The 23,486-nt window shown below is 32.0% G+C and overlaps 1 protein-coding gene across 1 annotated transcript; it reads right to left on the bottom strand.

The window, feature by feature from the left end:
• Positions 1-4,909: 4,909 nt before the first annotated feature.
• Positions 4,910-23,372, bottom strand: LOC145329917 (D-serine dehydratase-like). The gene is made up of 17 exons (XM_080174379.1): positions 23,276-23,372; positions 22,368-22,441; positions 21,858-21,925; positions 17,489-17,547; positions 16,501-16,561; positions 15,875-15,942; positions 15,311-15,393; positions 14,500-14,588; positions 14,055-14,132; positions 13,262-13,366; positions 12,307-12,367; positions 11,909-11,968; positions 9,858-9,885; positions 9,511-9,565; positions 8,186-8,237; positions 7,068-7,149; positions 4,910-5,335 (listed from the first exon to the last, which is right to left on the bottom strand). The coding sequence occupies exons 1-17, from the start codon at positions 23,365-23,367 to the stop codon at positions 5,227-5,229; spliced, it is 1,224 nt and encodes a 407-aa protein (XP_080030505.1). The 5' UTR covers positions 23,368-23,372; the 3' UTR covers positions 4,910-5,226.
• Between the last annotated feature and the right edge of the window lie 114 nt (positions 23,373-23,486).

The following is a 23,486-nucleotide window of genomic DNA, read 5'->3' as shown; positions in this document are numbered from 1 at the left end:
CTTTTTTAGGGGTTTCCTTTCCCACCTCCCCTCTCATCCCTTGATTTTTGTTACATCACAATGATAAAAAGTTAGACACTATTACTAGGTTCTCGTTTTTATTACTTTTTTAACAACAAATTTTCATGTGATCTAATCATCAGATTGATCTGATATTTGGTATATTAATTCCTGGGACAACAAAGTATAATAATTAAGCAAAGCAACTCTATAATCAAGTCCAAAGATGTAAGTATGTTCATAAACATTATTCTGTATCCAGCTGTTTTTCAACAAATTTACTTACAATTTTGGTTCGACACTTATACATTTATATTATGATTATTCAGTTCTGACACTATACAAATGTTAATGTCTGTTTGTCCTACCGTTTAAGTGCTTCGCTTTTATGGATGTTGTCATCCTTGTTTTCTAAACAGATAACTAAAACTAAACTATTTCATGAATATTATTTAGCTTTATTATAATAAATTTTTTGGGTCATGGAAAGAAAACGAAGTTGCGGGTTTCGTTGCATTTTCATAGTAGCTTTTAAAAGGTTATTTTAGGTTAGGTTAGGTAAGTGTTAATAATTGCCCCGCAGGGTTAGAGCCCCCCGAAGGGGCTAGAAATAGGAGAAAAGCTACTGTGAAAATGCGACAAAACCCAAAACTTCGTTTTCTTTCCATAATCCAATTTTTTATTTTATAAGTTTTTTATCCCGTATAGAAAAAAAAGTTACCAAAACCGTCTTATCTCATCTATATTAAAGTAGAAAAATATTTTGATAAAAACTTTCTGTTTGAAATTCATTAAAATTTGCACTTTGTTCCAAACTTTAGAATCAAATATGTAAGCATTCTTTGTAATTGTCAGGAAGAGATGTTTCTTTAGAATGATAACATATATCTTTTAACAAATTTTAGAATCAGGGGCAGCGGCAGTTTCAGGCGTGGCATTGCTGCCATTCAATTTAAATTTTGCAGCTAAGGGTGGACTTATAGTTTGGCTAAGGGTGTTCCAAGTAAAATTTACTCTGTTCTGAAACATTCTTTCTAGAGATTGCAGTGGTCTCCATGCTGCCGACTCATGGCATTAAAAGATCTTTTGACCAAATAAGATCACAAATACTGAGCTTTTAGAGTGCAGTGATATGTCAGACATCAAACTGACAATAAAACAAAGAAAATGGAGATGATTGGGACACACTTTAAGAAAAGAACATGATAATTTAACCAACCCAGTCTTGCTGTGGAATCCCCAAGGAACGAGAAAACAAGGTGGACAAAAAAAACTAACTGTAGGAGGGAACTAATACGTGAACTAGAAGATATAGAATATCATCTCTCAGCAATGCCTTAAATCGAGCTAAATCGAAAGAAGATTAGAGAACCATTGTTCGTGGCCTAAGAAGAAATTACTGACACTGATGATGAAGGAGGTTACAGATGATTGCGGAATAGATAGATGGCAAATGTTTTTTTTTCTTATAAGCCTTGCTGTTGTGGCAAAAGATAAATTTAATTTCGGCCGCGCTGCCGTTATGAGTGTAGCTGTGTCTATGGCAAATGTTAACTTTAAATTAATATTCTTTTGGGTCTGTACGATTTTATTCTTAGAAAATGGATTTTGAATAATCAGCAAATTGTGTTTGTTTGTTATGCGAGTCTCAGATATTTGACTTATATATTAAGTTAATTTTATAACCATTGGGTTTTAAAAGCGAATTAGGGTCTATCCGCCTGTCCATATTTGATAGTTATTTTTGTTAACATAGATGTGTTTAAATGTTCCTATTGATTTCAAATTTTGCATGATCATTCCAATAACGATTTAGGAAGCGTAGCAACTCTATGATCATTACTGGAAAGTTCGTATGTCCATTAAAATGATAGTTTTTGATAAAAAATGTATAATATAATTATCCTAATTATTTTATTTTTGAAATAATGGTACCCTCATCCAAAAGAGAAAAAAACTTTCCGAAGCCTATAAGAAGCTTCACTGAAAAGAAAAGCCATACTCAAATTGTTGATTAGTGTGTTATCTTTGTCTCTGCTGCGCTTATAACGCCACTGGAAAGTATTGTCCTTGTTATATAGCTTGTTCAGCCATTTATATTTCTTTGAAAAATAAGAATAATGGTCAGTGTTACCAAGAGGAAATAATTTTGTAACATATTTTGGTTTCCTCTTAGCAAATATGAATAGTAAATGTAAGAATTTTACCTATGGAATGCAAACAAGGATGACAACATCCATAAGTAGCGAAGCACAAAAATTGTGGATGGGAATACGTAGAAGTAGATTTAAAGTGTATTTATTGAAATCAATAATAGATTTATTGGAGAAAATAAACATGAAACCTTGTTTTATTTTGTATGATGAAGATGGTTAAAGTAAATTACATACTAGATGCATATAACGATGGGAAAAAATATTTTAAAACTGTTAATGCAAAAAAGTGTTAAAATTGGACCAAAAATGCCAAAGATATGGGGAAATATATCAACATATAAAAATAGCCCAAAACCTGCCACCATTGTTTCTTTTCTTAAAACGCCAGAAATTCAATTTTAATATCTTTAAATGAAACATTTTTGAAAATTGGACCATAAACACCAAATATATGGGTAAAAATGTGAAAAATATAAAAATAGCCAAAAACCTGCAAAAAGGCAGTCTGACTGTCATTGTTGTTTTCTTCAAACGACAAGAAATTTAATTTTGATATCTTTAACTGAAAAAATTTCGAAAATCGGACCATAAACACCAAAGATATGGGGAAAATGTGAAAAATATAAAAATAGCCAAAAACCTGCAAAAAGACAGTCTGACCGTCATTGTTGTTTTCTTCAAATGACAGGAAATTTAATTTTGATATCTTTAACTGAAAAATTTTTGAAAATCGGACCATAAACACCAAAGATATGGGGAAAATTTGGAAAATATAAAAAATAGCCTAAAACCTGCTAAAAAGCAATCCGACCGCCATTGATGTTTTATAGTTAATTTTGCTCCTTAATGATGGAAATGTTGTCAAAAAATTTCAGCTCTCTATCTTTTATAGGAGCCGAGAAAATCACGTTTCCCCCAATTCATTAATTACGGACGGACAGACGGACGGACATTGTGAATTATAGAGTAGCTTCGCTACTAAAAACAATTTGTCTAAGTAGCACTCCCAATTTAGATTTTAAAAGTATGAAAAGGACCTTTCAAAATTTGTTTCAATATATGTTTATGTTAAGTTGTACATTGCAAATAAAAAAACACATTACAAAACTTTTATTTATACAAAGTAATTACAATTTAAGATGTAATCGTATGAAAATCACCCCCAAAGTTATATTTAACCCTCCCCCGTTAACAAATATGCACCCTCGACAGTTTTGGGGGGATATGGGCACCCAGAAACTATTTTTTAATTGGGAAAGGTTACCCCCCCCCCCCCCCACCAAGAAAAACCTTTCAATGCCCTCCAAACTAAATTTATTTTCTTCAAATCAGATGTGTCGAATTTCGGAGCTCCGATGGCTCAAATGCGACTTATTGAACTGATAATAATCTAATCAATCAAAAACACGAAAAATTATCTTCAAGATAATTTATTAACCCTTAACGCCCCCCCCCCCCCCTCCGTTTTTTTCTATCTCATTTTCTGTGTGTGAAAGATAAAGAGCCCAAACTACGTGACTTTTTAAGTTTGGGTATGACACATAACTGAGAGTTGGAATTTTTTGAATATATCCATCCTGGCGGGCACAGGATGCCAGCAAACCTGGCAGGGTCATCCAGGTAAAGAGCAATTTTTTTTTGGGACTTAAACAAAGCATTTTTCTTACCAAAATACTAAAATATCCACTAGTAGTACATCCTCATATTAAATACAGGTGTTCAAGTCACTATCAGGTTCTAGGTATGATCCTGCAGGTCCTGATCCTCCAGGTCTCCAGAAATCTTTAAAAGGCTCCTGTGGCCGCAATTTTTTACTTCAAATTTTAAATTTAAGCTTTTTTTACATGTCTAATAAAGTATTAAAATTTCATACAGATCCGCCACCGTTTTCCCGCCGTCCGCCGACTGCGGTGGCTGGCAGCTGCCAAGTACAGCTGCGGCCGCTAAAATTTATATTTTGATATTTCTAATATAAAATTTACATAAAAATAAATATTTTCTGTAAAAAAATTTCAGCCATTTCAAATCTTTAAGTAAAAAAGGACCAAAAAACATATTTAAAAGAATTAAATTTATGTCTCATAATTATTTAAATTGTGCCCTTTAATCAACAAAAACTTTGGCTGAAAGTAGTTTGGTTTAAAGATTTTCTAAAAAGTATAAATAATTTAAAAGAAAAATTACCTTGTTTTATCACTAGTAACACTAGTAACAATTTAGATTGATGTTAACAATTCAAGACCAGAAAAGCAAGTGAGAATTTTCAAACTTTTAGCGAGCAAGAGACAAAGGTATTAATATCAAATACTCCTAGCTGGAATTTTCCAGTTATATGTTTTACTCATATGAAGTCAAGTCATGGGGAATTATTTACCTCCATGAAAAAGGGAAGGCAGCTTAGTTGGGTTACTTTGCTGCACCTGAGGCCCCATAAGAGGAAAATGATGTGGGGTTAGCTTAGCGGTCATATTTGCAAAGCCCGCCAGGGTGTAGATATAGGTAAATCTTTCCCACAGATGTTACTTCTAATCTTACTAATCTTTATATTCACATGCATGGCTCAAATATTTTCATGTATTAGAAATAAACATAAACGAATAATGCAGCTGGTGCAAACCCGTTTGCATGTCAAGACAGGATGGATTTTTAACATTTCAAGCAAAAAGAATGTGGGTTACATTATGTTAAACAGATATTTAAAAACAAATTTTATTATTCCATTCACATAAAAAAGTTTTTATTTAATCAGTGGCGTGCACAAATCTTTTCTGAGGGGTATAAACATTCATGGAGTGAAAAATAAACATAAATATGTTAGTTCTTATTGAAATAAGTATACATTACTGATGTTCTTAAATATACTAAATAGGTTAACCTATCTTAATGGTTGAATATATATTCTTAATTGTTCTCTAAAAATTAGGATGACAACATTAATAAAAGTAAATCTATCAAAATTTTAAAATTATCTTAATTACTTATACTATCTAGACTAACCAAATATATTACAAGAATTAGGCATTATTTAAACTAATAAAATAAGTCATGCTTATACAATAAAAATCTTCGTTTATAAAAGCAGATATGAGAAATGAACGACTTCAAAAGACAGAGTTTCTGGAAACTGAACAGATTCACCAAAATTTTGAGGGCTTCCATTCATCAATAACATCTTCTCCCTGAAATTAAATATATAATTAACACGGAGTATTGCGCACATAATTATCAGCTCGGTCCTAGACAGGAGTAAAGTATAACCAACAAGCGGAATATCTCTAAAACAATATTTGTGAGAGGTCGTCAATTTTACTGTGTGTTGTCCCCAAATGACAGTTGAACAAGGATGACAACATCCATAAAAGCGAAGCACTGAAACGGTAGGACAAACGGACATTAACACTTGTATAGTATCTGAACTGAAAAATCGGAACATATTTGTATAAATGTCGAATCAAAATTGTAGGTAAATTTGTTGAAAAACTGCTTAAAAACAGGATAATGTTTATGGACATACTTATATTTTTGGACTTGATTATAGAGTTGCTTCGCTTATAATATTGTTCTTTGTTGTCCCAGAAATCAATATACCAAAAATCAGATCAAACGGATAATTAAAACACTTGAAAATTTGTTGTTAAAAAAGTAGAAAAATCAACATGTTTAAAATGGACGTACGGACATTCTGGTAATGATTATAGAGTTGCTACGCTTTCTAAATCGTACCCAACTACTACAGGAATCATCATGTAAAGTTTGAAATCGATAGGACAATTCTAACATGCCTAAATTAACGAATAAAAGCTATCTATCTCGGACGGACGTACGGACGGACGGACGTACGGACGGACGGACCGACCCTAATTATAGAAAAGCTTCGCTTTTAAAAACACGTATAGGTTTCATGATTTTTTTTGAAATAATTTCATTGTTGGTAAAAGCTAGATTCTAGAGGTTTCGTATAAAGTCGTTAAAAGTTGTACTAACTGCTGCTATGTCAGACGCGCGTCTTTGATAGTAAAAGTAGGGGAAACCAAACTAGGGCAAAACTGAACAGTTAGGATTTCCGATTAAAGTTTTGCAATTAAAGGGGTAGTTTCTGTAATGGTTTGGATGTTTTTGCCTTAGGCCTTATTATAATGGCTGGCCTTACTTATTTATCAACCGAGCAGAAGAGGGATGTTGTTTTAGTTTCAAGGAAGGGGGGGGGGGGTATACACCAACCTAGGTGTCCAACCCCCTACATAATCAACATACTACAAAGTCCTTTGATTGTTGCTTACCATTTTCACCCCTTGTTTAAAATTTAAGGGAAATGTTACTGTTTTTAACTTGACACTTTCCTTAGCTTTTTTTGGGGGGGGGGGAGGGGAGGGGGTGTAGAGTATTGTAGGGGTTGAATTTCCTCTCCTTCTGAAAGCCAATGTATTAGTCAGAGATATAAATAGTAACCAGATATCACAAGCCTTTGATAAAATAATTTAAGTTAATCCATATCAAAAATAGAATTTTATTAGTTTTTCAAAAATAAATAAACATGAATATTAATTTTATAAGGGAGGAAGGGAGTATTAGACCTAAAATTTGATATACAAATTCGTTATTCGTAGGTTTAAAACTTTTAAGTAGGAAAAGCAGAGCCAAATGGGACAAGCGTTTAATGAAACCATAAGTTTTTTAGTACATTATAAGAAGCAGTTCAGGAAACTATCGTTGAAATCCTTATAATAAAGTAACAAGATGTCTATCTGTCTATTTGTTTGTTTGTTTGTGCCGAAGGATCTCGCTGACGGCAGAACTGATGTAGCTTCTATTTTATAACTAAAAAATTGGGTTATCGAATTCAACTCTCACATCCTTAAGTGCCCCTAGAGGCCTCCAGGGGCGTATCCGCTAGTATTTAACTAAAGTGACCTGATTTTATACTTCTCATAGCAGGCAGATGTTGCACAAGAGTGATAGGGGATTAGCTTCAAAATACTTCCAATTGGATACTGATATTTAGAAAAACAAGATTATAGAAGTAGTTTGGTTTTTACTGTGATTCAATAAAAAAAATATGCTAATAATCTTATGTTTATCTGTCTGTATATCATTAAAACTAAAATAAGTAAGAATATAATTTCTTTATGCTTATAAGAGGTCACTGAAATAATTATAGAGAAGCAGTGCTTGAAATTCAAAGTTCTCTCCATGGCATGAATAATTTTCTAAACTAGAAAAATCTAAACTGAAACACTATCATACTGCTTTATAAAAACCGATTTATAATTACTTGGATGTTGCACCAGATTTTCTTGTACTCTAATAAAGTAATACTTCCAGTTCACTACAGATAACGATTTCCCATCCACCCGCTTTACCCCACCCCCTCCCATCCTACTTAATGAACAAACTAACCAATAAATGAGGTCCATATTAGCAATATAGACAAAATTTTACCGTATTCTTTATCTATTTGTATAAAGCTATATTTTTTTCCAAAAACAAGGATGACATCATCCATAAAAGTGAAGCACTAAAACGGTAGGACAAACAGACATTAACGCTTATATAGTGTCTGAACTGAATAATCAGAATATAGAAGTATAAGAGTCGAAGCAAAATTATAAGTAAATTTGTTGAAAAACTGCTTGATACAGGATAATGTTTATGGACATACTTACATTTTTAGGACTTGATTATAGAGTTGCTTCGCTTTTAATAATGTTCCTTGTTGTTCCAGGAATCAATATACCAAAAATCAGATCAAACGGATAATTAGATCACATAAAAAATTTGTTGTTAAAAAAGTAGAAAAATCAACATGTTTAAAATGGACGTACGGACATTCAGGTAATGATTATAGAGTTGCTACGCTTTCTAAATCGTACCTAACTACTACAGGAATCATCATGCAAAGTTTGAAATCGATAGGACAATTCTAACGAATAAAAACTATCTATCTCGGACGGACGTACGGACCGACCCTAATTATAGAAAAGCTTCGCTTTTAAAAATCCTTTTTTACATAAATACTGTTTTCTATTCCTTGTCAAAATGAATATTCTTGGTTGTGTCTGAACTCTCGACAAATCCAATTTCCTGAAAAATAACATGTCTCATTTTTGGATAAATAGTTATTTATCGCATCATATCATAGATAACTTTCCGCGGATAATAAAATGAAAAATTCTGAGATTAAAACCAGTTTTGTTAAAATTCGTGGAAAATTTATACGATGCTATACATGCTTTTTTAGTATGGCGGCGGTCAACCTGTTTCGAAGCCATATTGGTGTCTCGCATTGTATTATAAACAGCTTTCTGCGGATATAAAATGTACAATTATAAGATTAAAACCAATTTTTATAGCCCTGAGATACCAAAGGCACGGGCTAAGAAAACTTAATTATATTTCATTACTTTTTAGTTTTATCTTTGGTATATTCAGTAAATGTACGTGATCAATTTTTTAATAGTTATTTCTCGTATCGTATTATAAACGGCTTTCCGCGGATATAGAATGTACAATTATAAGATTAAAACCAGTTTTTTTAGCCCCGAGATGCCGAAGGCACGGGCTAAAAAAACTTATTTATATTTCGTTACTTTTTAGTTTTATCTTTGGTATTTTCGGTAAATGTAAGTGATCAATGTTTAAAGAAGTTTTACAATTGGATTACATGCTGAATAGTTTTAATTTTATATAACTAAATTTCTTATCCAACTAAATATTAGGATGTAGAAAAGTAACCTAAAGGAAATTGAGGAACAGAGTGAGGTTTGGACACTGGTATTTTGTACTAACTAGTCAAGATTCAGTTAAAGTCCCCAAGGTCTGTAAGCTAACAAATAAGATATATCGTTTTTATAAAACTTTGGGAACAAGTATAATTTACAGTTTAAGAATTAGGGGGTTCGGAGGGGGGGGGGGGAATCTCATATTTAAGACGAAAACAACAATGATATCTCTCGATTCTAAAAAAAAAACATTTTTCTAATAATGATATCATTACATTACCCTTTGTTTTTAAAATATTGTCAGATACATATAATCAGAGGCGTGCAGAAAGAGGGGTGTACCTACAAATTTATAAAATTATTATCCAAATGACTTACATAACTTTTCACACGAAAAGAAACAATTTGATGAAAATGATTTTTTAGATATTTTACTAATATATTCCATAATAACTATTGTAAATATTTTATTCTATAGAAATTATATTACAATTTACATCAATCTGATAATTTATTTTTCTTGTTGAAGCATGGACTTTTTCTTGGCTTAGGATTTCCATAATCCTGTAGTCATCTTATTAACGTCTTTAGTCTGTTGCGTTTGCACAGAAGAAGGGTTTTAAAAATTAACCAACCTGAGTCATGTCTGTCAGAATTATATCTGGATGTCCATCTACTTCTGCTATCATTCTAGATAGATAGATAGATAGATAGATAGATAGATAGATAGATAGATAGATAGATAGATAGATAGATAGATAGATAGATAGATAGATAGATAGATAGATAGATAGATAGATAGATAGATAGATAGATAGATAGATAGATAGATAGATAGATAGATAGATAGATAGATAGATAGATAGATAGATAGATAGATAGATAGATAGATAGATAGATAGATAGATAGAAATAGATAAAAAATATTATTAAAGATATAATTGAAAATCTGTCATATTATTTCTTAATAGATATAATTTACCTTTTATTGTTTTGTTTTCCCAATCCTTTTACAGCCAATTAAATCATATGTCTTTTTAACTACAAAAAAAGAACTTTAACTTTTGATAAATAGATGTATAATTTAAAACCAAAACAATGGGAAAAAAAGAAAGGTTGAACACCAAATTACTTATTTAAATGAATAGTTAATAGAATTTTTAATGACCAGGTCTTTCAGAGTTCCTAAAAAATGAAAAAAGAAGGATTGATCGGTGATTTCCCCCATAGTGCCTAGCAAGCATTTCCAACCACCCATCCCCCCCCCCCTCCATTTGTAAAAAAAAAGAATGAGGTCTTTTCTTTATATCTAATCCATGTGGGTTGCCCAACTCTGTGCGGCTAACTTGTACCAACATAGGATAACCCTAGGTAACAATAATCACCACAGTAAATATACACACACCTATTTCAAAATAAAAGTATGGGTTCTGTGCTCTGCTAGAACCTTTGAGTGAAATCTCCGATTGATTTAATATTATATCTAATTCTGATAGTTGCCACAAGTTTAGAAACTTTTAAAGGATTAAAGTTAAACTTAATGTTTGGATTTCCGATGCCTAGATTTCATTTAGTTTATCATTTCAAATTTGCAGAATTTGGAATTTTTCTAGAAGTTTCCTGGGATCTTAAGAGATAAGACTATGGACGATAAACACATATTTTTGAAAAATAAATTTATCCTTTCAATTATAGAAATTGACCCACCCCCTCCACATGAACCACTTGGAAAGTCGGTGGATTAATTCATCGCCACCTACGCCCCTCCACCACCCGTTTAGGTAGGTTTAGGTAGGAATCTTACTCAAAATAAAGTTTGGGGTAAGTTTGCCGGGAAAACATGATGAAATCAAAGTTTGATATAATTTGTATTTAATATAACAGTAAATATAATTTTATAACTGGACAGTTACAACCAACAATAGCAATTGTTCTAAAGCATAATTTTTGTAAAAACTTAACCAAATTTCAAAATTTCTTATATGTCTTGTAATATAAACTGTTTAAACCTGGGCGCGGCAAGCGCGCGTTGGCCTCCTGTTAACATCAGAAAAATCAACCTTTAAGTTATTCAAAATCCATTAAAAGTGTAAACCTAACACAAATATTTCAATACCTCTTTTTTTAAAATTTCAAAGCAAGCAAACGAATTGAAATTTGAGGCTTCGCATATAAGTATGATTTAATACGCTGTCTTACAAATTAAAATTGTTCAAGCATGAATTTCCCAAATATGTCCTAAATCTAAATCATGCACGAAGTTTGTGAAACTGAGGGACAAACAGACAAAAAATAAATTTAGGATACCTTTGCTAATGAAATTCTATACTGCTTTGTTTATTGGTAAAATTCTTCCATGAAATTTGGAAATTGACGATAAATCTTTTATTATGGCTATTCAATATTCAATCCCTAAGGAAAATTTATTTTCTTAACAAAATGAAAAAAAAATTGTTTACAAAATTAAAATGAATGCCATTTACAGGGAGGGCAGCCGAGCACAGAACTTTCGCACACACCCCTTTAATTGAAAATTAATAGTTTAGTTTATTACTTCATGTAAGGTTAGGTTAGGTAATATTGGGCACTGGATAGCCCTGTAGGGTTAGGACATCCCGTAGTGACAGGTATACTAAAAAAACAACACCATCATTAATTTTAAATTTTTTCAAAAATAATGGGTGGGGGATTTCGATTGCTCGATAGTTACTTAGAAAGAAAGCACCGATCATTGTTAAAAGTTTTAAAACAATAATTTTAATCTAAATAAGGGTAATTTTGTAGATCCTCATTGGGGATTAACATTAATTTATTGAAATTGTCTTATCCCTTAGAATCCCTGAGTTTATTTCATGAAAAAGTAAAGGAGAAATAATGGAAATTGTTTTTAAAAAGGAAAAGGTTATTATATATATGTGAAAACAACCATTATCGTTACAGATTGGCAGACATACTTTCATAAAAAAAAACTTAGAAATGGGGGGGGGGGGGGGTGCACGCCACTGGATCTATATTCATATGATTGAATTCCTTGTTTAGTAAGAGCCAGAAATCCACAGTCAACCAATATTTGATTTCTGTCAGGATAATGTCCTGAAGTAAACATCAATCAAACAGAGGAAGGGGGGTGGGGGGTAACTCCAACTTTAAAATATCTATATATATTCTATCTTAAACCCATAATCTTATAAAGGGAACTCAACACCTGCTCCCCATCCCCCAAAATGTATTAGGATCCACCCCCCCCCCCATTTAAATATATTTTCAAACTTGACTAAAACACTTAGTTGATAATTTAAGGATAATCATTCATTTTCCCCCATAAATAGGATTTAACCACCCCAAAGGAGCGAAAAAGCTGTATTGTTCATTGTCTCCCCACCACTTCAAATAAAAATTTAGCTAATAAGAGATGATGAATAAAAATTTACCTATAATTGTAGTAAGAACTCTACAAGCCACCTCTTCAAGTTTACATGATCCTAATCCAACCTAGAAATAAAGATTTTGAGGTTCACTCAAAGAGCCAAGTTCACCCATAATTTACATTTAAAAAAGCGGTGGGAAGTTTTTCGTTTGTTTTTTATTTCGTTAGGTAAGGTTAGATTCAGTTATATTAAGTACTGGGTCCCCACCAGGATTAGGGCAACGCAGGATAAGGCACTGCAGGGTTAGGGTCCTCCCAAGGAATTAGGCATAGAGAAAAACTACCCCCCCCCCCCCCGGCCCCCTTTTACAATATATATCCAAAATAAGTAGGTGATTCAGTGTTTGATAGGCACTCTAAATTTTATTTTCAATGAAAGAAAAATGTGAGTAATAGAGCAGATGCTTATTGTCAGGGATTGGAGGGATAGGACAAGGAAAATTCAATTTTCACCAGATAATAACCGTCAGACAAAGTTAGTTTTAGTAAATATACGCATGAATTAGGGAATCTTCATTCAGAATTATTGAATATTAAATGAACGAACCAACAAACATTTTGAATTAGAAAATAGCTTTGGTACTAAAAATGTTCTGATTGAACAAGCCTTTACCCTTTCTACATTCATTAAGGTCTTAGTTGAAAGGCATGGGAGCCAAAATATTTTTAAGAGAAAAATAATCTAACATGGCATATACACACAGCTGCCGAGCCCAGATTTTTAATGCATATTTTATTTCTGCATTATTTAAAATCATCAAATAAAATATTAATGCAAATAAAGCAAATTATATTGCAAATTTTAGACAAATTGCTAATATTTTTAAATAATATTCATTTTCAAAATTCTGCAAAGAACTGTTTTACAGAATTGCGAATGAGGGGGGAGGTTATGAGACTATAGATATAGACATCATTAATTTTTTAAAAGAGAATGTATTTCTATTGATTTTTAATACCTGTTGATTATCATAGAAAATATAGTTGCCAGGATGTATTTCTGTCATTCTTATCTTGTCCAGGTTATGTCCAGAATTTGCAGAATCATCCAGGTTTATATCTACCTATAGTTAATTACGATGTAATGATAATTATGAACATTTATTTAACCTTGAAGTGTTTAGCGCAAGTCTAGATTCTATACCATAAGGTTACAATCATCATGTTAAAATGGTTCTGCTTTTACAGCATTATGACAGTTTTCCTTAAAGTGTCTAGTCGAGAACAGAAATCCCCAATCCCTTATTTTAAAATTAATTGAAAATAAGGGGAAGCAGAAAATTCTTTTATGTTTTGTTGGTCAGAATAGGATTAACAAGAACATGTGTTTTCACCTGAGAACAGGATGGAGTTGATCCCAGACCAATATCCTTGCAGGTTATCACCTCACCTGAGAACAGGAGGGAGTAGATCCAAAACCAATATCCTTGCAGGTTATCACCTTACCTGAGAACAGGAGGGAGTAGATCCCAGACCAATATCCTTGCAGGTTATCACCTCACCTGAGAACAGGAGGGAGTAGATCCCTGACTAATATCCTTACAGGTTATCACCTCACCTGAGAACAGGAGGGAGTAGATCCAAGACCAATATTCTTACAGGTTATCACCTCACCTGAGAATTGCAGTTGATCACCTCACCTGAGAACAGGAGGGAATTTATACCAGACCTATATCCTTGCAGGTTATCACCTCACCTGAGAACAGGAGGGACTAGATCCCAGAACAATATCCATGCAGGTTATCACCTCACCTGAGAACAGGATGGAGTTGATCCCAGACCAATATCCTTACAGGTTATCCCCTCCTCTGCTAATTGTGTGGCTATGCTGTAAAATCCGGTAGAAAGCATTTTCATAAATCAAATTTAGTAATTAGTTTTATTTATTTTCGTATTTATTTATTTTGGTATACAGGATTTAACGATCAAAAAGATATGAACCTAGAAAAACAACAATTAAATCATATCTATTACTCCTCTCTTTGAAAGCATCTAGAGTCAAGGGGTAATATTAGTAATTAAGTGTCCTAAAAAGTGAAGCTCTTATTTTTATGATTTTAAAATACATATATATTATATATATAAACTCACTCAAACATCACACTTCTTTATATAAAGATGTAAATACACACAGTGTCTACTTGAAATCAAAATCTTTATTTGAAAATGAAATCTAAATTGAATGCTTTCTCTTCCTAATAAGAGATTTCTGAGTGAATTCTCTGATTTTGACAATATCATCCTTTCCACTTGCATGGTAGGTATCTCCACAGTGAGCATAGATACCTATAAATATATAAATGGATATAGGATATAAAATATACGTGGATAGTATGACAGGGGGAAATTTGTAGTCAGTTTAGGTAACTAACATGGACATCATTTATTGGTCAGTTCGTTTGCTCAGTAGGAGGTAAGGGGATTGGGTAAAAAGGTTGGATCTGGGGGGATCCTATTTTAGCCAGCTTCAAGTTTCACTTTATTAAGGTACAGGATAATCTGGTGTAAGATCCAATCATCCAACTAATAATAAATCCGTTAATAGATGTAACTATACATAATAGAAATGGGTTGTAGTAGATATTTGAGAGATAATTACCACCAATTGGAGTATTAAGGGAGTAACAATCATCAGACAACTAACTTATTGATAGTATACATTTGTTTAGAAGTCCTATGGGAATTTCTAAATGTCTTTAGCTGTTTTCATTTCAAAAACATTAATACGGCAGGTATCCTTTTAAAGTCTTTTTATATGAAACCTTTATGACAATTGATAACAACGAAGGGCCAGACCTTTTTGGTAGGTCCAAAAGCACTTAAACGCACAAACTATTGCAGACAACTAACCCTTTGATTGCAACATCCTTTGTCTTGAAGTCCTTATTTGAGCCAAGACATTCTCCCTAATCTTCTTATTGATATTGTGCATCTAACATAGCAGCTGTGAAGTGGAATAATGCCAATACCAATGCAAATTACTTACCTTATATAAATTGTTTAAATACCTTGAAATGTAAGTTTTGAAGAGTTTTGAATAAATCTTGCAACTTTCAAATATTCCTCCTTGTTCTCCCACCATACTCCAGCTCTTTATATAAAATAAGGTTTGTCATTTTTTCGCGTATTTTCAGTAAAGATATGTGTTTCTGTTTAGTCAAATGCGCTTATTGGGTCAAACTGTCTTAATTTTGACCACATGTATATGTATGAATGACCAAACCATATTATGAACAATTTGACTTAATAAGCCCATTTGACTAAATGCTAAATCACAACTTACTTTACGGAAAATACATTATGTCTTACAAGCAGGTACACCTATAGAGGCCTCTTGGGGTACTTGAGGAAAATTGGGGTAGGGGAATAAGTCAATTTTAGTTTAAAGAAAAGGGTAAAATCTAATGCAACGGAATCTATACCTGCTGGGCAATTACCTTGAAAAGCTAAATATTAAAGCATAATATATTTTGTTCGTTTTTTTTTAATTTTTTAAACCAAAAAATAATTTTATAAAAGTATCAGAACATTTGATGAAAGTAAATAATGAACTAGAGATTAAAAATTATCACCTTTTATTTCCACAATCAATTTTGATGACCAAAGACCAGAGTTTTTCCTTTGGTGGGTCAAAATTATCCTTAAATATGTACAATACATATGTAGTTTTAACCTTTCATAATTGATTAAAAGAAGTTAGCATTTAGTGGGAAAGGTGCGTGTAGATGGATGTCAACAAAACCAATGAATATCAAAATTAGGAAAGCCTTCTTTTTATCTCCCCAAGGTTTACACTTAATGACAGAACCCTTTGCATGCCACTGAGATAGAGATTTTTCTATGTTTCTTTTAACTTGTTCTCTAAAAACTTTGGGATCTAAAGGGATAAGACAATGCCCGACTAGTTGATGTACATCCCAATTGTTAATACAAAAATTACCCATTCTGTAGATTACAGTTAGTGGTTGGAACGTATGGACACTCAATTTAATATTCATTAAAAGTCCCCAAAGTTGTTAAGGCAACAAATAAGAAAACGTTATTATACAACTTTGGAACTTGTGTAATAAACAGCTCATTGTCACCTCTCTCTCTCTCTCTGCTAAAAACTACTGAAAAAAATATGTACAATAAATTTTTCAGGAATTTTAGGACGCATGTTTCAGGCTATTTTATATATTAATTAGAATTTATTAACCTGTAAGTATTGACATATTTCAAGATTTGTAACCATCAAATGAAACTCATCCAACTGTTCTCTACAAAAAAAATTTAATCATAAAAACAAATCATTCTTATGACATTTTCTGTGAAATGTTTCATGCATCGCATAACCTCTAAACAGGTTTTAGAGGCTATGTTGAAGGGATTAATTCAGCTTATATAAAAGAAAAGGATTTTACAACTCTAATCCTAAAGGACATTAGCCCTCTGGGACTAATATAACTATGACCTAACTTAACATAAAATAAGACAAAAAAAAATTGTGTGTTCCACTGTCGATTAAAGTGGAAAACCAGAATAATTAACCAGACAGGGAGATGACAATGAAAGATAAATTAATCTTTCTTTAATATAAAATAACTAAATGTGAGGCCTATGTATTTATTCTGCCATACACCAATACTCAATAGAGATCCATAGACTTGTCTGTATATTAATCAGAGACAAGAGACATAGATTCTGACAAACATTTCTGAGTAAAATTTCCCCTCAACCAATTTTCATCCCCCCCCCCCCCCACTCTTATCTACTTTCCTATAGATGTAGCACAAAACAAGTGTTATGCCAACAATACGCCATATAAATATTCAAATTTTCAGGAATTTCAAATGGCATTAAATGCTGAATCACGGCCCCAGTTATAACTTTAGATCCTGCTTACTTTTTCTTGCATCAAGAATAAGGAAAAATATAAAGAAAAAGTCAAGTTTTAATTTTCACCAAGTTTTCAATTAAAACTTTAAATGTTCAATATTCCAATTTTTAAAGTTTTTTTCTTATATTTACGCTTTTTTCCCTTCAAAGGCATCAAAGGTCTAATTATGAAAGACAATGCAGTATAATGTTACATGATCTTTCTTTGCTTTTCCGGTAACAATAAAAGGAGATTTTGAATTATCACCATAAAAATAAGTAAGATTTGTAGAATAACTTTACTTCAAATAATAATTTAAAACTGTAACCTTAGTTTAAAAGTGCGTTTTAAGTGATGCTTCATTAGTGGAAATCCGTACAAAATATCCTAAACAAAATTGCAGTATAATAACGTTTAGGTATAGGAAATAAGTGGATATTATGACAGGGGAAAAATTAGATTGCTAACTTGGACATCTCTTATTGGTCTGCATGTTCTTTCATCCAGAATTAAGGGTAGTAAATGGTGTCAAGGGGGTGGATATGGGGTATCCTTATTTCAGCCAGCTACGAGTTTCATTTTATCATAGTACATGATAATCTGTTGTAAGATCCAATACCTAGGTAATAATAAAGATACATTAGTTTCATAAATAACAAGGATAACAACATCCATAAAAGCGAAGCTCTGAAATGTAAGGACAACGAACATTAACACGATGCTGTGAGAATTGGTGCAAAAAATATGACGTAACAAAAAAAATTAGCCAATGATAGGCCGTTATTGACCAATGGCGGCCACTACCATTGCCGCCATTGGTCAATAACGACCTCTCATTGGCTAATTTTTTTTGTTACGTCATATTTTTTGCACCAATTCTCACAGCATCCATTAACACTTGTAGATTGTCAAAACTGAATTAGCAGAATATTAATGCATCAGTACAAACAATATTGTAAGTAAATTTGTTGCAAAACTGCATAAATTGGTGATACTGTTTAAGGACATACTTACATTTTTGGGACTTGTTTATAGAGATGCTTTGTTTATAATATTGTACCTTGTTGTAATAGAAATCAGTTTTCAAAAAATCAGAAGAATCGGATAATTTTAACATACAAAAATTAGTTGTAAAAAAAGTTAAAAATCGACATGTTTAAAATAGACGTACGGACATTCTGGTATTGATTATAGAGTTGCTACGCATTCTAAATTGTACCTAACTACTACAGGAATCATCATGCAAAGTTTTGAATCGATAGGACAATTCTAACCTGTTTAAATTAACGAAAAGAGCTAACTGTGACGTACGGACGGACAGACCGACCTACCCTAATTATAGAAAAGCTTCACTTTTAAAAATAACATGCTAGGGATAAGACGATGGAAAATAAATTGAATATATCCATAATGTGAGTGTAACCCATGTTCTAATTTATGAATATCTCTGTATAGTATCGCCAAAATATTAAGATTTTACATATTAAAAACAGCTTAAATAATTTTTGAAAGAAAATGTAACTGTACGTTAAAGGTTTAAATTCATGCAATTATTTGTTTTTAATTGTCCATGTTATCCATTTATTGCAGCCCCTCTTTTTCTCTCTTTGATATATTACGTGTAGATATGAATTTAATAAAAAAAAACATGGATGACAACATCCATGAAAGCGAAGCACTGAAACAGTAGGACAAACGGACATTAACACTTATATAGTGTCAGAACTGAATAATCAGAATATAAATGTATAAGAGTCGAAGCAAAGTTGTAAGTAAATTTGTTGAAAAACTACTTTATACAGGATTATGTTTATAGACATACTTACATTTTTAGGACTTGATTATAGAGTTGCTTCGCTAATAACATTATACTTTTTTGTCCCAGGAATCAATATACCAAAAATCAGATCAATCGGATGATTAGATCACATAAAAATTTGTTGTTAAAAAGTAAAAAAATCAACATGTTTAAAATGGACGTACGAACATTTTGGTAATGATTATAGAGTTGCTACGCTTTCTAAATCGTACCTAATTACTAAAGGAATCACAATGCGATATGACAATTCTAATATGCCTAAATAAACGAAAAAAGCTATCCGTTACGGACGGACGGACGTACGGACGGATCGACCTAAATTATAGAAAAGCTTCGCTTTTAAAAATATTTATGGCATTAAAATCATTTTTATACTTAATTTTCCAGTATCGCTTTAAAACCGATTAATATCCGGGGGATAGAACCGGTTCTCAACCATACTGAAAACTTATGTCTAGCATCGTATTATATCCAGTTTTCTACGAATAAAAGATGTACAATCATAAGATTAAAAACAGCTTTTTAGACCGTGCCTTCGGCATCAAGGGGCTTATAAAAAAAATTATATCCGCGGAAACCTTTATATAATACGATGCGATAAATAACATTCTTTGTTTACTTTTAATTGGATGTTCTGGCCGCTTCGCTCTTGTTTCTGAATCAATTGATATTTTTATACATTGATTTCTTTAAAAGAAGGTGTATCAACTTTTTTTTATAGCTAGCCGGTTCTTTTAGTAAGTAGTAGATGTAAAATTTTCATAGAATTCAGATATGCAATCGGTTTTTTTGTAGACCTCTTATTTTTTAAGTAATTTAAGTTTTTAAAAAAAACAATTAAGTCGGTTTTAAGGTACTAAAACGCAACAAAATAAAAGAAGAAAATGGCCAGTAAGAACAAAAATAGTAAGATCTTTAATTTGACACCTTACTTTTAAAATTCTGTTGAGTAATTATTGAAAAAATCTATTTTTTTAACCTCGGTTTAATAAAAACTTTAGACCTAAATATTTTCTCAAACAGACATAAAAAACATGGGTTCATATATACCTTTAGAATCAGAAAAATATTACAAATCCATTGTAAGCAAAATTGAAAAAAAGTAAAAAAATTAAAAATTAAACAAATGGCCAATTGTATTTTTTGTTCAGGCAACACTATCGTCTTCCCTTTTTTACCCCCTCTTTACCCCCTCTTTACCCCCTTCCCATTTTTATACTCAATTCAAGAATTAAGACGTTGCCTGTACAATATAATATGATATTTTCATATAATTCCTTTTATTGTAGTTTATATACTATATTGTAAACTTTTTTTTTCAATTTTGCTTACAATGAATTCGTAATATTTTTCTGATTCTAAAGGTATATATGAACCCATATTTTTTTACCTGTGAAATAATAAAATTAATGTCAAAGTTTTTATTCTCGTGGGTTTAAAAAAATCGATTTTTTCAATAATTACCTGACAGAATTGAAAAAGTAAGGTGTCAAATTAAAGATCTTACTATTTTTGTTCATAATGGCCATTTTCTTTCTTTTTTTTGTTGCATTTTAGTACCTTAAAATCGACTTAATTTTTTTTTAAAAAACTTAAATTACTTAAAAAATAAGAGGTCTACAAAAAAAAAACGATTGCATATCTGAATTCTATGAAAAATTTTATATCTACTACTTACTAAAAGAACCTGCTAGCCATAAAAAAAAAGTTGATACACCTTCTTTTAAAAACTTAGTTATTGTTTGTTTAGGAGAATTTATAATTTTAGCTTTGCTAAAGAATTATAAAATTTTAAGGAATGCATTCATCTTTATTCTCGAATATAATACTTCTTAACAAGAAATTCTATTGATATTTTGTACTCTATTGTACTGTGTGCAGGTTGTACTTTAATGTCATCCAAAACAGGAAGGGAGGGGACAATGGGCTGTTTATTACACAAGTCCCTAAAGTTTTATAATAATGTTTTCTTATTCGTCAGCTTAACAACTTAGAGGGCTTTTATTGAATTTTGATTGGTTGGTTTATTAAGTTTGAGTGTCCAAGCGTTTCAACCACTAATTGTAATCTACAGATGGGGTAATTTTGTAAATCATCATTGGGGATCTACATCAATTTATCGACCATTGTCTTATACCTTCAAATCCCTGCATCCAAAAGTTCTCAATTTGTATGATTGGACCATGATGATAAATGAGATTTTTTGTGGTAAACTTTAATTGTGGTGAATTGATTAGCTGCTATATGATATATTTATCGTGTGAAGAACATTTGGGTATAGTCCCTTTCGTGGCAACACCTTTTAAGAAGTGATTCGTCTTATTTTCACAGTAGCTTTTCATAAGTTATTTTAGGTTAAGTTAAGTGAGGTGATTGCACCGCAGGATTAGGCAATTGGCCCCGCAGGGGCTAGAAATGGGGGGAAAGCTACTGTAAAACTACGACGAAACGCCCCGTAAGAGGCGTTGCCAAGAAAGGGACTATACCCGAACATTTTACTATAAGCCATCAAGTATATATATATACATTTTCACTATCTTGCAGTTTTTTAAATTTCATTTTTGTTTGTGTGTTTCACCACTTAAGCTTCAGACAAAAAAATCTCAGTACTTTATATAATAAGTTTAGAGGCTACGCCAATAGAGGCCTGTAGGGGCCCTTGAGGGAAGAGGGGGAAGGAAATGAACCCCTACCTGTTTACCTTTTTTTTGGGGGGGGAGGAGGGAGGGTGATTTTTATTACCTTCAAAATAGTCAAAAACCTTGTCTTGACCTATAACAAGGTTCAATTTAAAGAAGAACCATTTGGGTTCAGCGGTTACCGAGATCCTTCGCTACAGACATAAAAAAAACATCAGTACTTTATATAACAGGATTACCTCGAATCCATTATCAGCATAGAGTTCACATTCAGCCAATGTTGAGGTTACCAATTTACGTTTTGTTCCTGAAAATATATAATAACTGCCGGCTACGCCCCATAGGGGCCTTTAAGGGCACTATAAAGTTGGAGCAGTTTGAAAAATTATCATAAATTTTAGTTTCACAGGGAAAAAGTAAACTGTTTTAGCGACTAAATTTTTCTATGGACGGTTTCTTTTTTGAGGGTGGAGGCACCATCCACCAAAAATAAAATCTTTGTCATAGAGAGGCTACTTTTTCTGATTGTCAGGAATAAGGTATAGCCAACAAGGGAAATAAATTTTTAAAAATATTTGGGGGACAGGTAAAAAGGTCATCAACAAATACGACATCTGATAATCACGTATAAATTTCGTGACTTTTTTTCGAATTAATTTCTTTGTTGGTACTCTTGCAAGTATGAAATGGGTACGCTATTTTTAACGTACAGCCGGACGAACGTCACTTTTAATAATGGGAATTCTAACCTCCGGTTTGTAAGACAGCACCTTCCACTGTTTTATGGGTTTTTGTTTGGCCTCGCAGTTCCAAGTTATTCGCTCTTAATATCAAGAGTAATTATAAGCAAACAGGCACAACAATTAGTTAGTAATAAGATGACTAAATTAGCTTATCATCAGACGGGATATAACATTAGAGTAAAACACTAGAGGGGGAAGGGGTTCAATAACTGTATTTCCCTATTCCAATGACCCCGACTTTCAATTGAGTCTTTAAAAATCTTCCAATGATGTCGGGAATATTAACACAGCCAAGTAGCAGAAAACAATTTGCTATCAAACAAAAAAGTCATTGGAAAAGGGGAGAGGTAGGTATCTGTCTAAACATCTATCTGTTGATATGACAATGAATATATATACCGCAATTAATATAAACAAAATATTCTTTTTTTGAATATTAAATTTTTTGGTAGAAAAGTTTGAAAAAGCTGGTTGTTAACAACCAATCATCTTAAATCTTATGTACAATTTGTAATACAAATCCGATAAATTACCACCGAACTTAAACTGGTTCCAATCCATACTGATAGCAACAAAAAATAAAAATAAAACTAAAACAGGAATTCAACCTGGATCTTTAAATTACAGTTATTCCACTGCCGTTGCCTTTATTGAGCCCATTTTGAAAGCGGCTCACCTATTCAAATTGGCACTGGCTCACCGGTAAACATTTTGTAAACACCCATCGGCTCAAGACTGCCATTTAGATTTAAACATTTATATTTTATTGACAGCACTAAGTGATTTAAAGATCCAGCTCAGAAATTTTCGATGTTTCTATCTAAGGAAAACTATTTATAAAACTGTACTTAAAACATGTGAAATACAGTTCTAAAAAGTATTTTTGTCCTGTCAAAAATTAATTTTTATCTTACTTGGCAAACTGAAGCATTTTCGTGCAATTCTTTTCTAGTACTTGTTTATCCAGCAGAAATGCCGGGGTAGCAAGTTCACATACCTTCAACATTGTTTTTCTAGCAATAAGGAAAATATGAAAATTTTTAATTTTCTAAAAATACAATTTAATGAGTTTTTTCATAAATGTACTGTAAAATCTTTTTCCAGTACCGCTTCGAAACCGATTAA

The sequence above is a fragment of the Acartia tonsa genome, chromosome 10 (genome assembly GCF_053477335.1).
Source record: "Acartia tonsa isolate MP-2025a chromosome 10, ASM5347733v1, whole genome shotgun sequence".
Classification (NCBI taxonomy): Eukaryota; Metazoa; Arthropoda; class Copepoda; order Calanoida; family Acartiidae; genus Acartia; species Acartia tonsa.
This window is presented reverse-complemented; position numbering and strand designations above follow the sequence as displayed.

Excerpts from the sequence above, each read along its gene's own strand:
- LOC145329917 (XM_080174379.1), bottom strand. The coding sequence starts at position 23,367 with ATGTTGAAGGTATGTGAACTTGCTACCCCGGCATTTCTGCTGGATAAA. Across the intron at positions 21,926-22,367 it reads TGCTGTCTTACAAACCGGAG|GAACAAAACGTAAATTGGTA; the intron begins GTTAGAATTCCC and ends ATATATTTTCAG. Across the intron at positions 15,394-15,874 it reads ATTGATTGTGGAAATAAAAG|AGCTGGAGTATGGTGGGAGA; the intron begins GTGATAATTTTT and ends TTTTATATAAAG.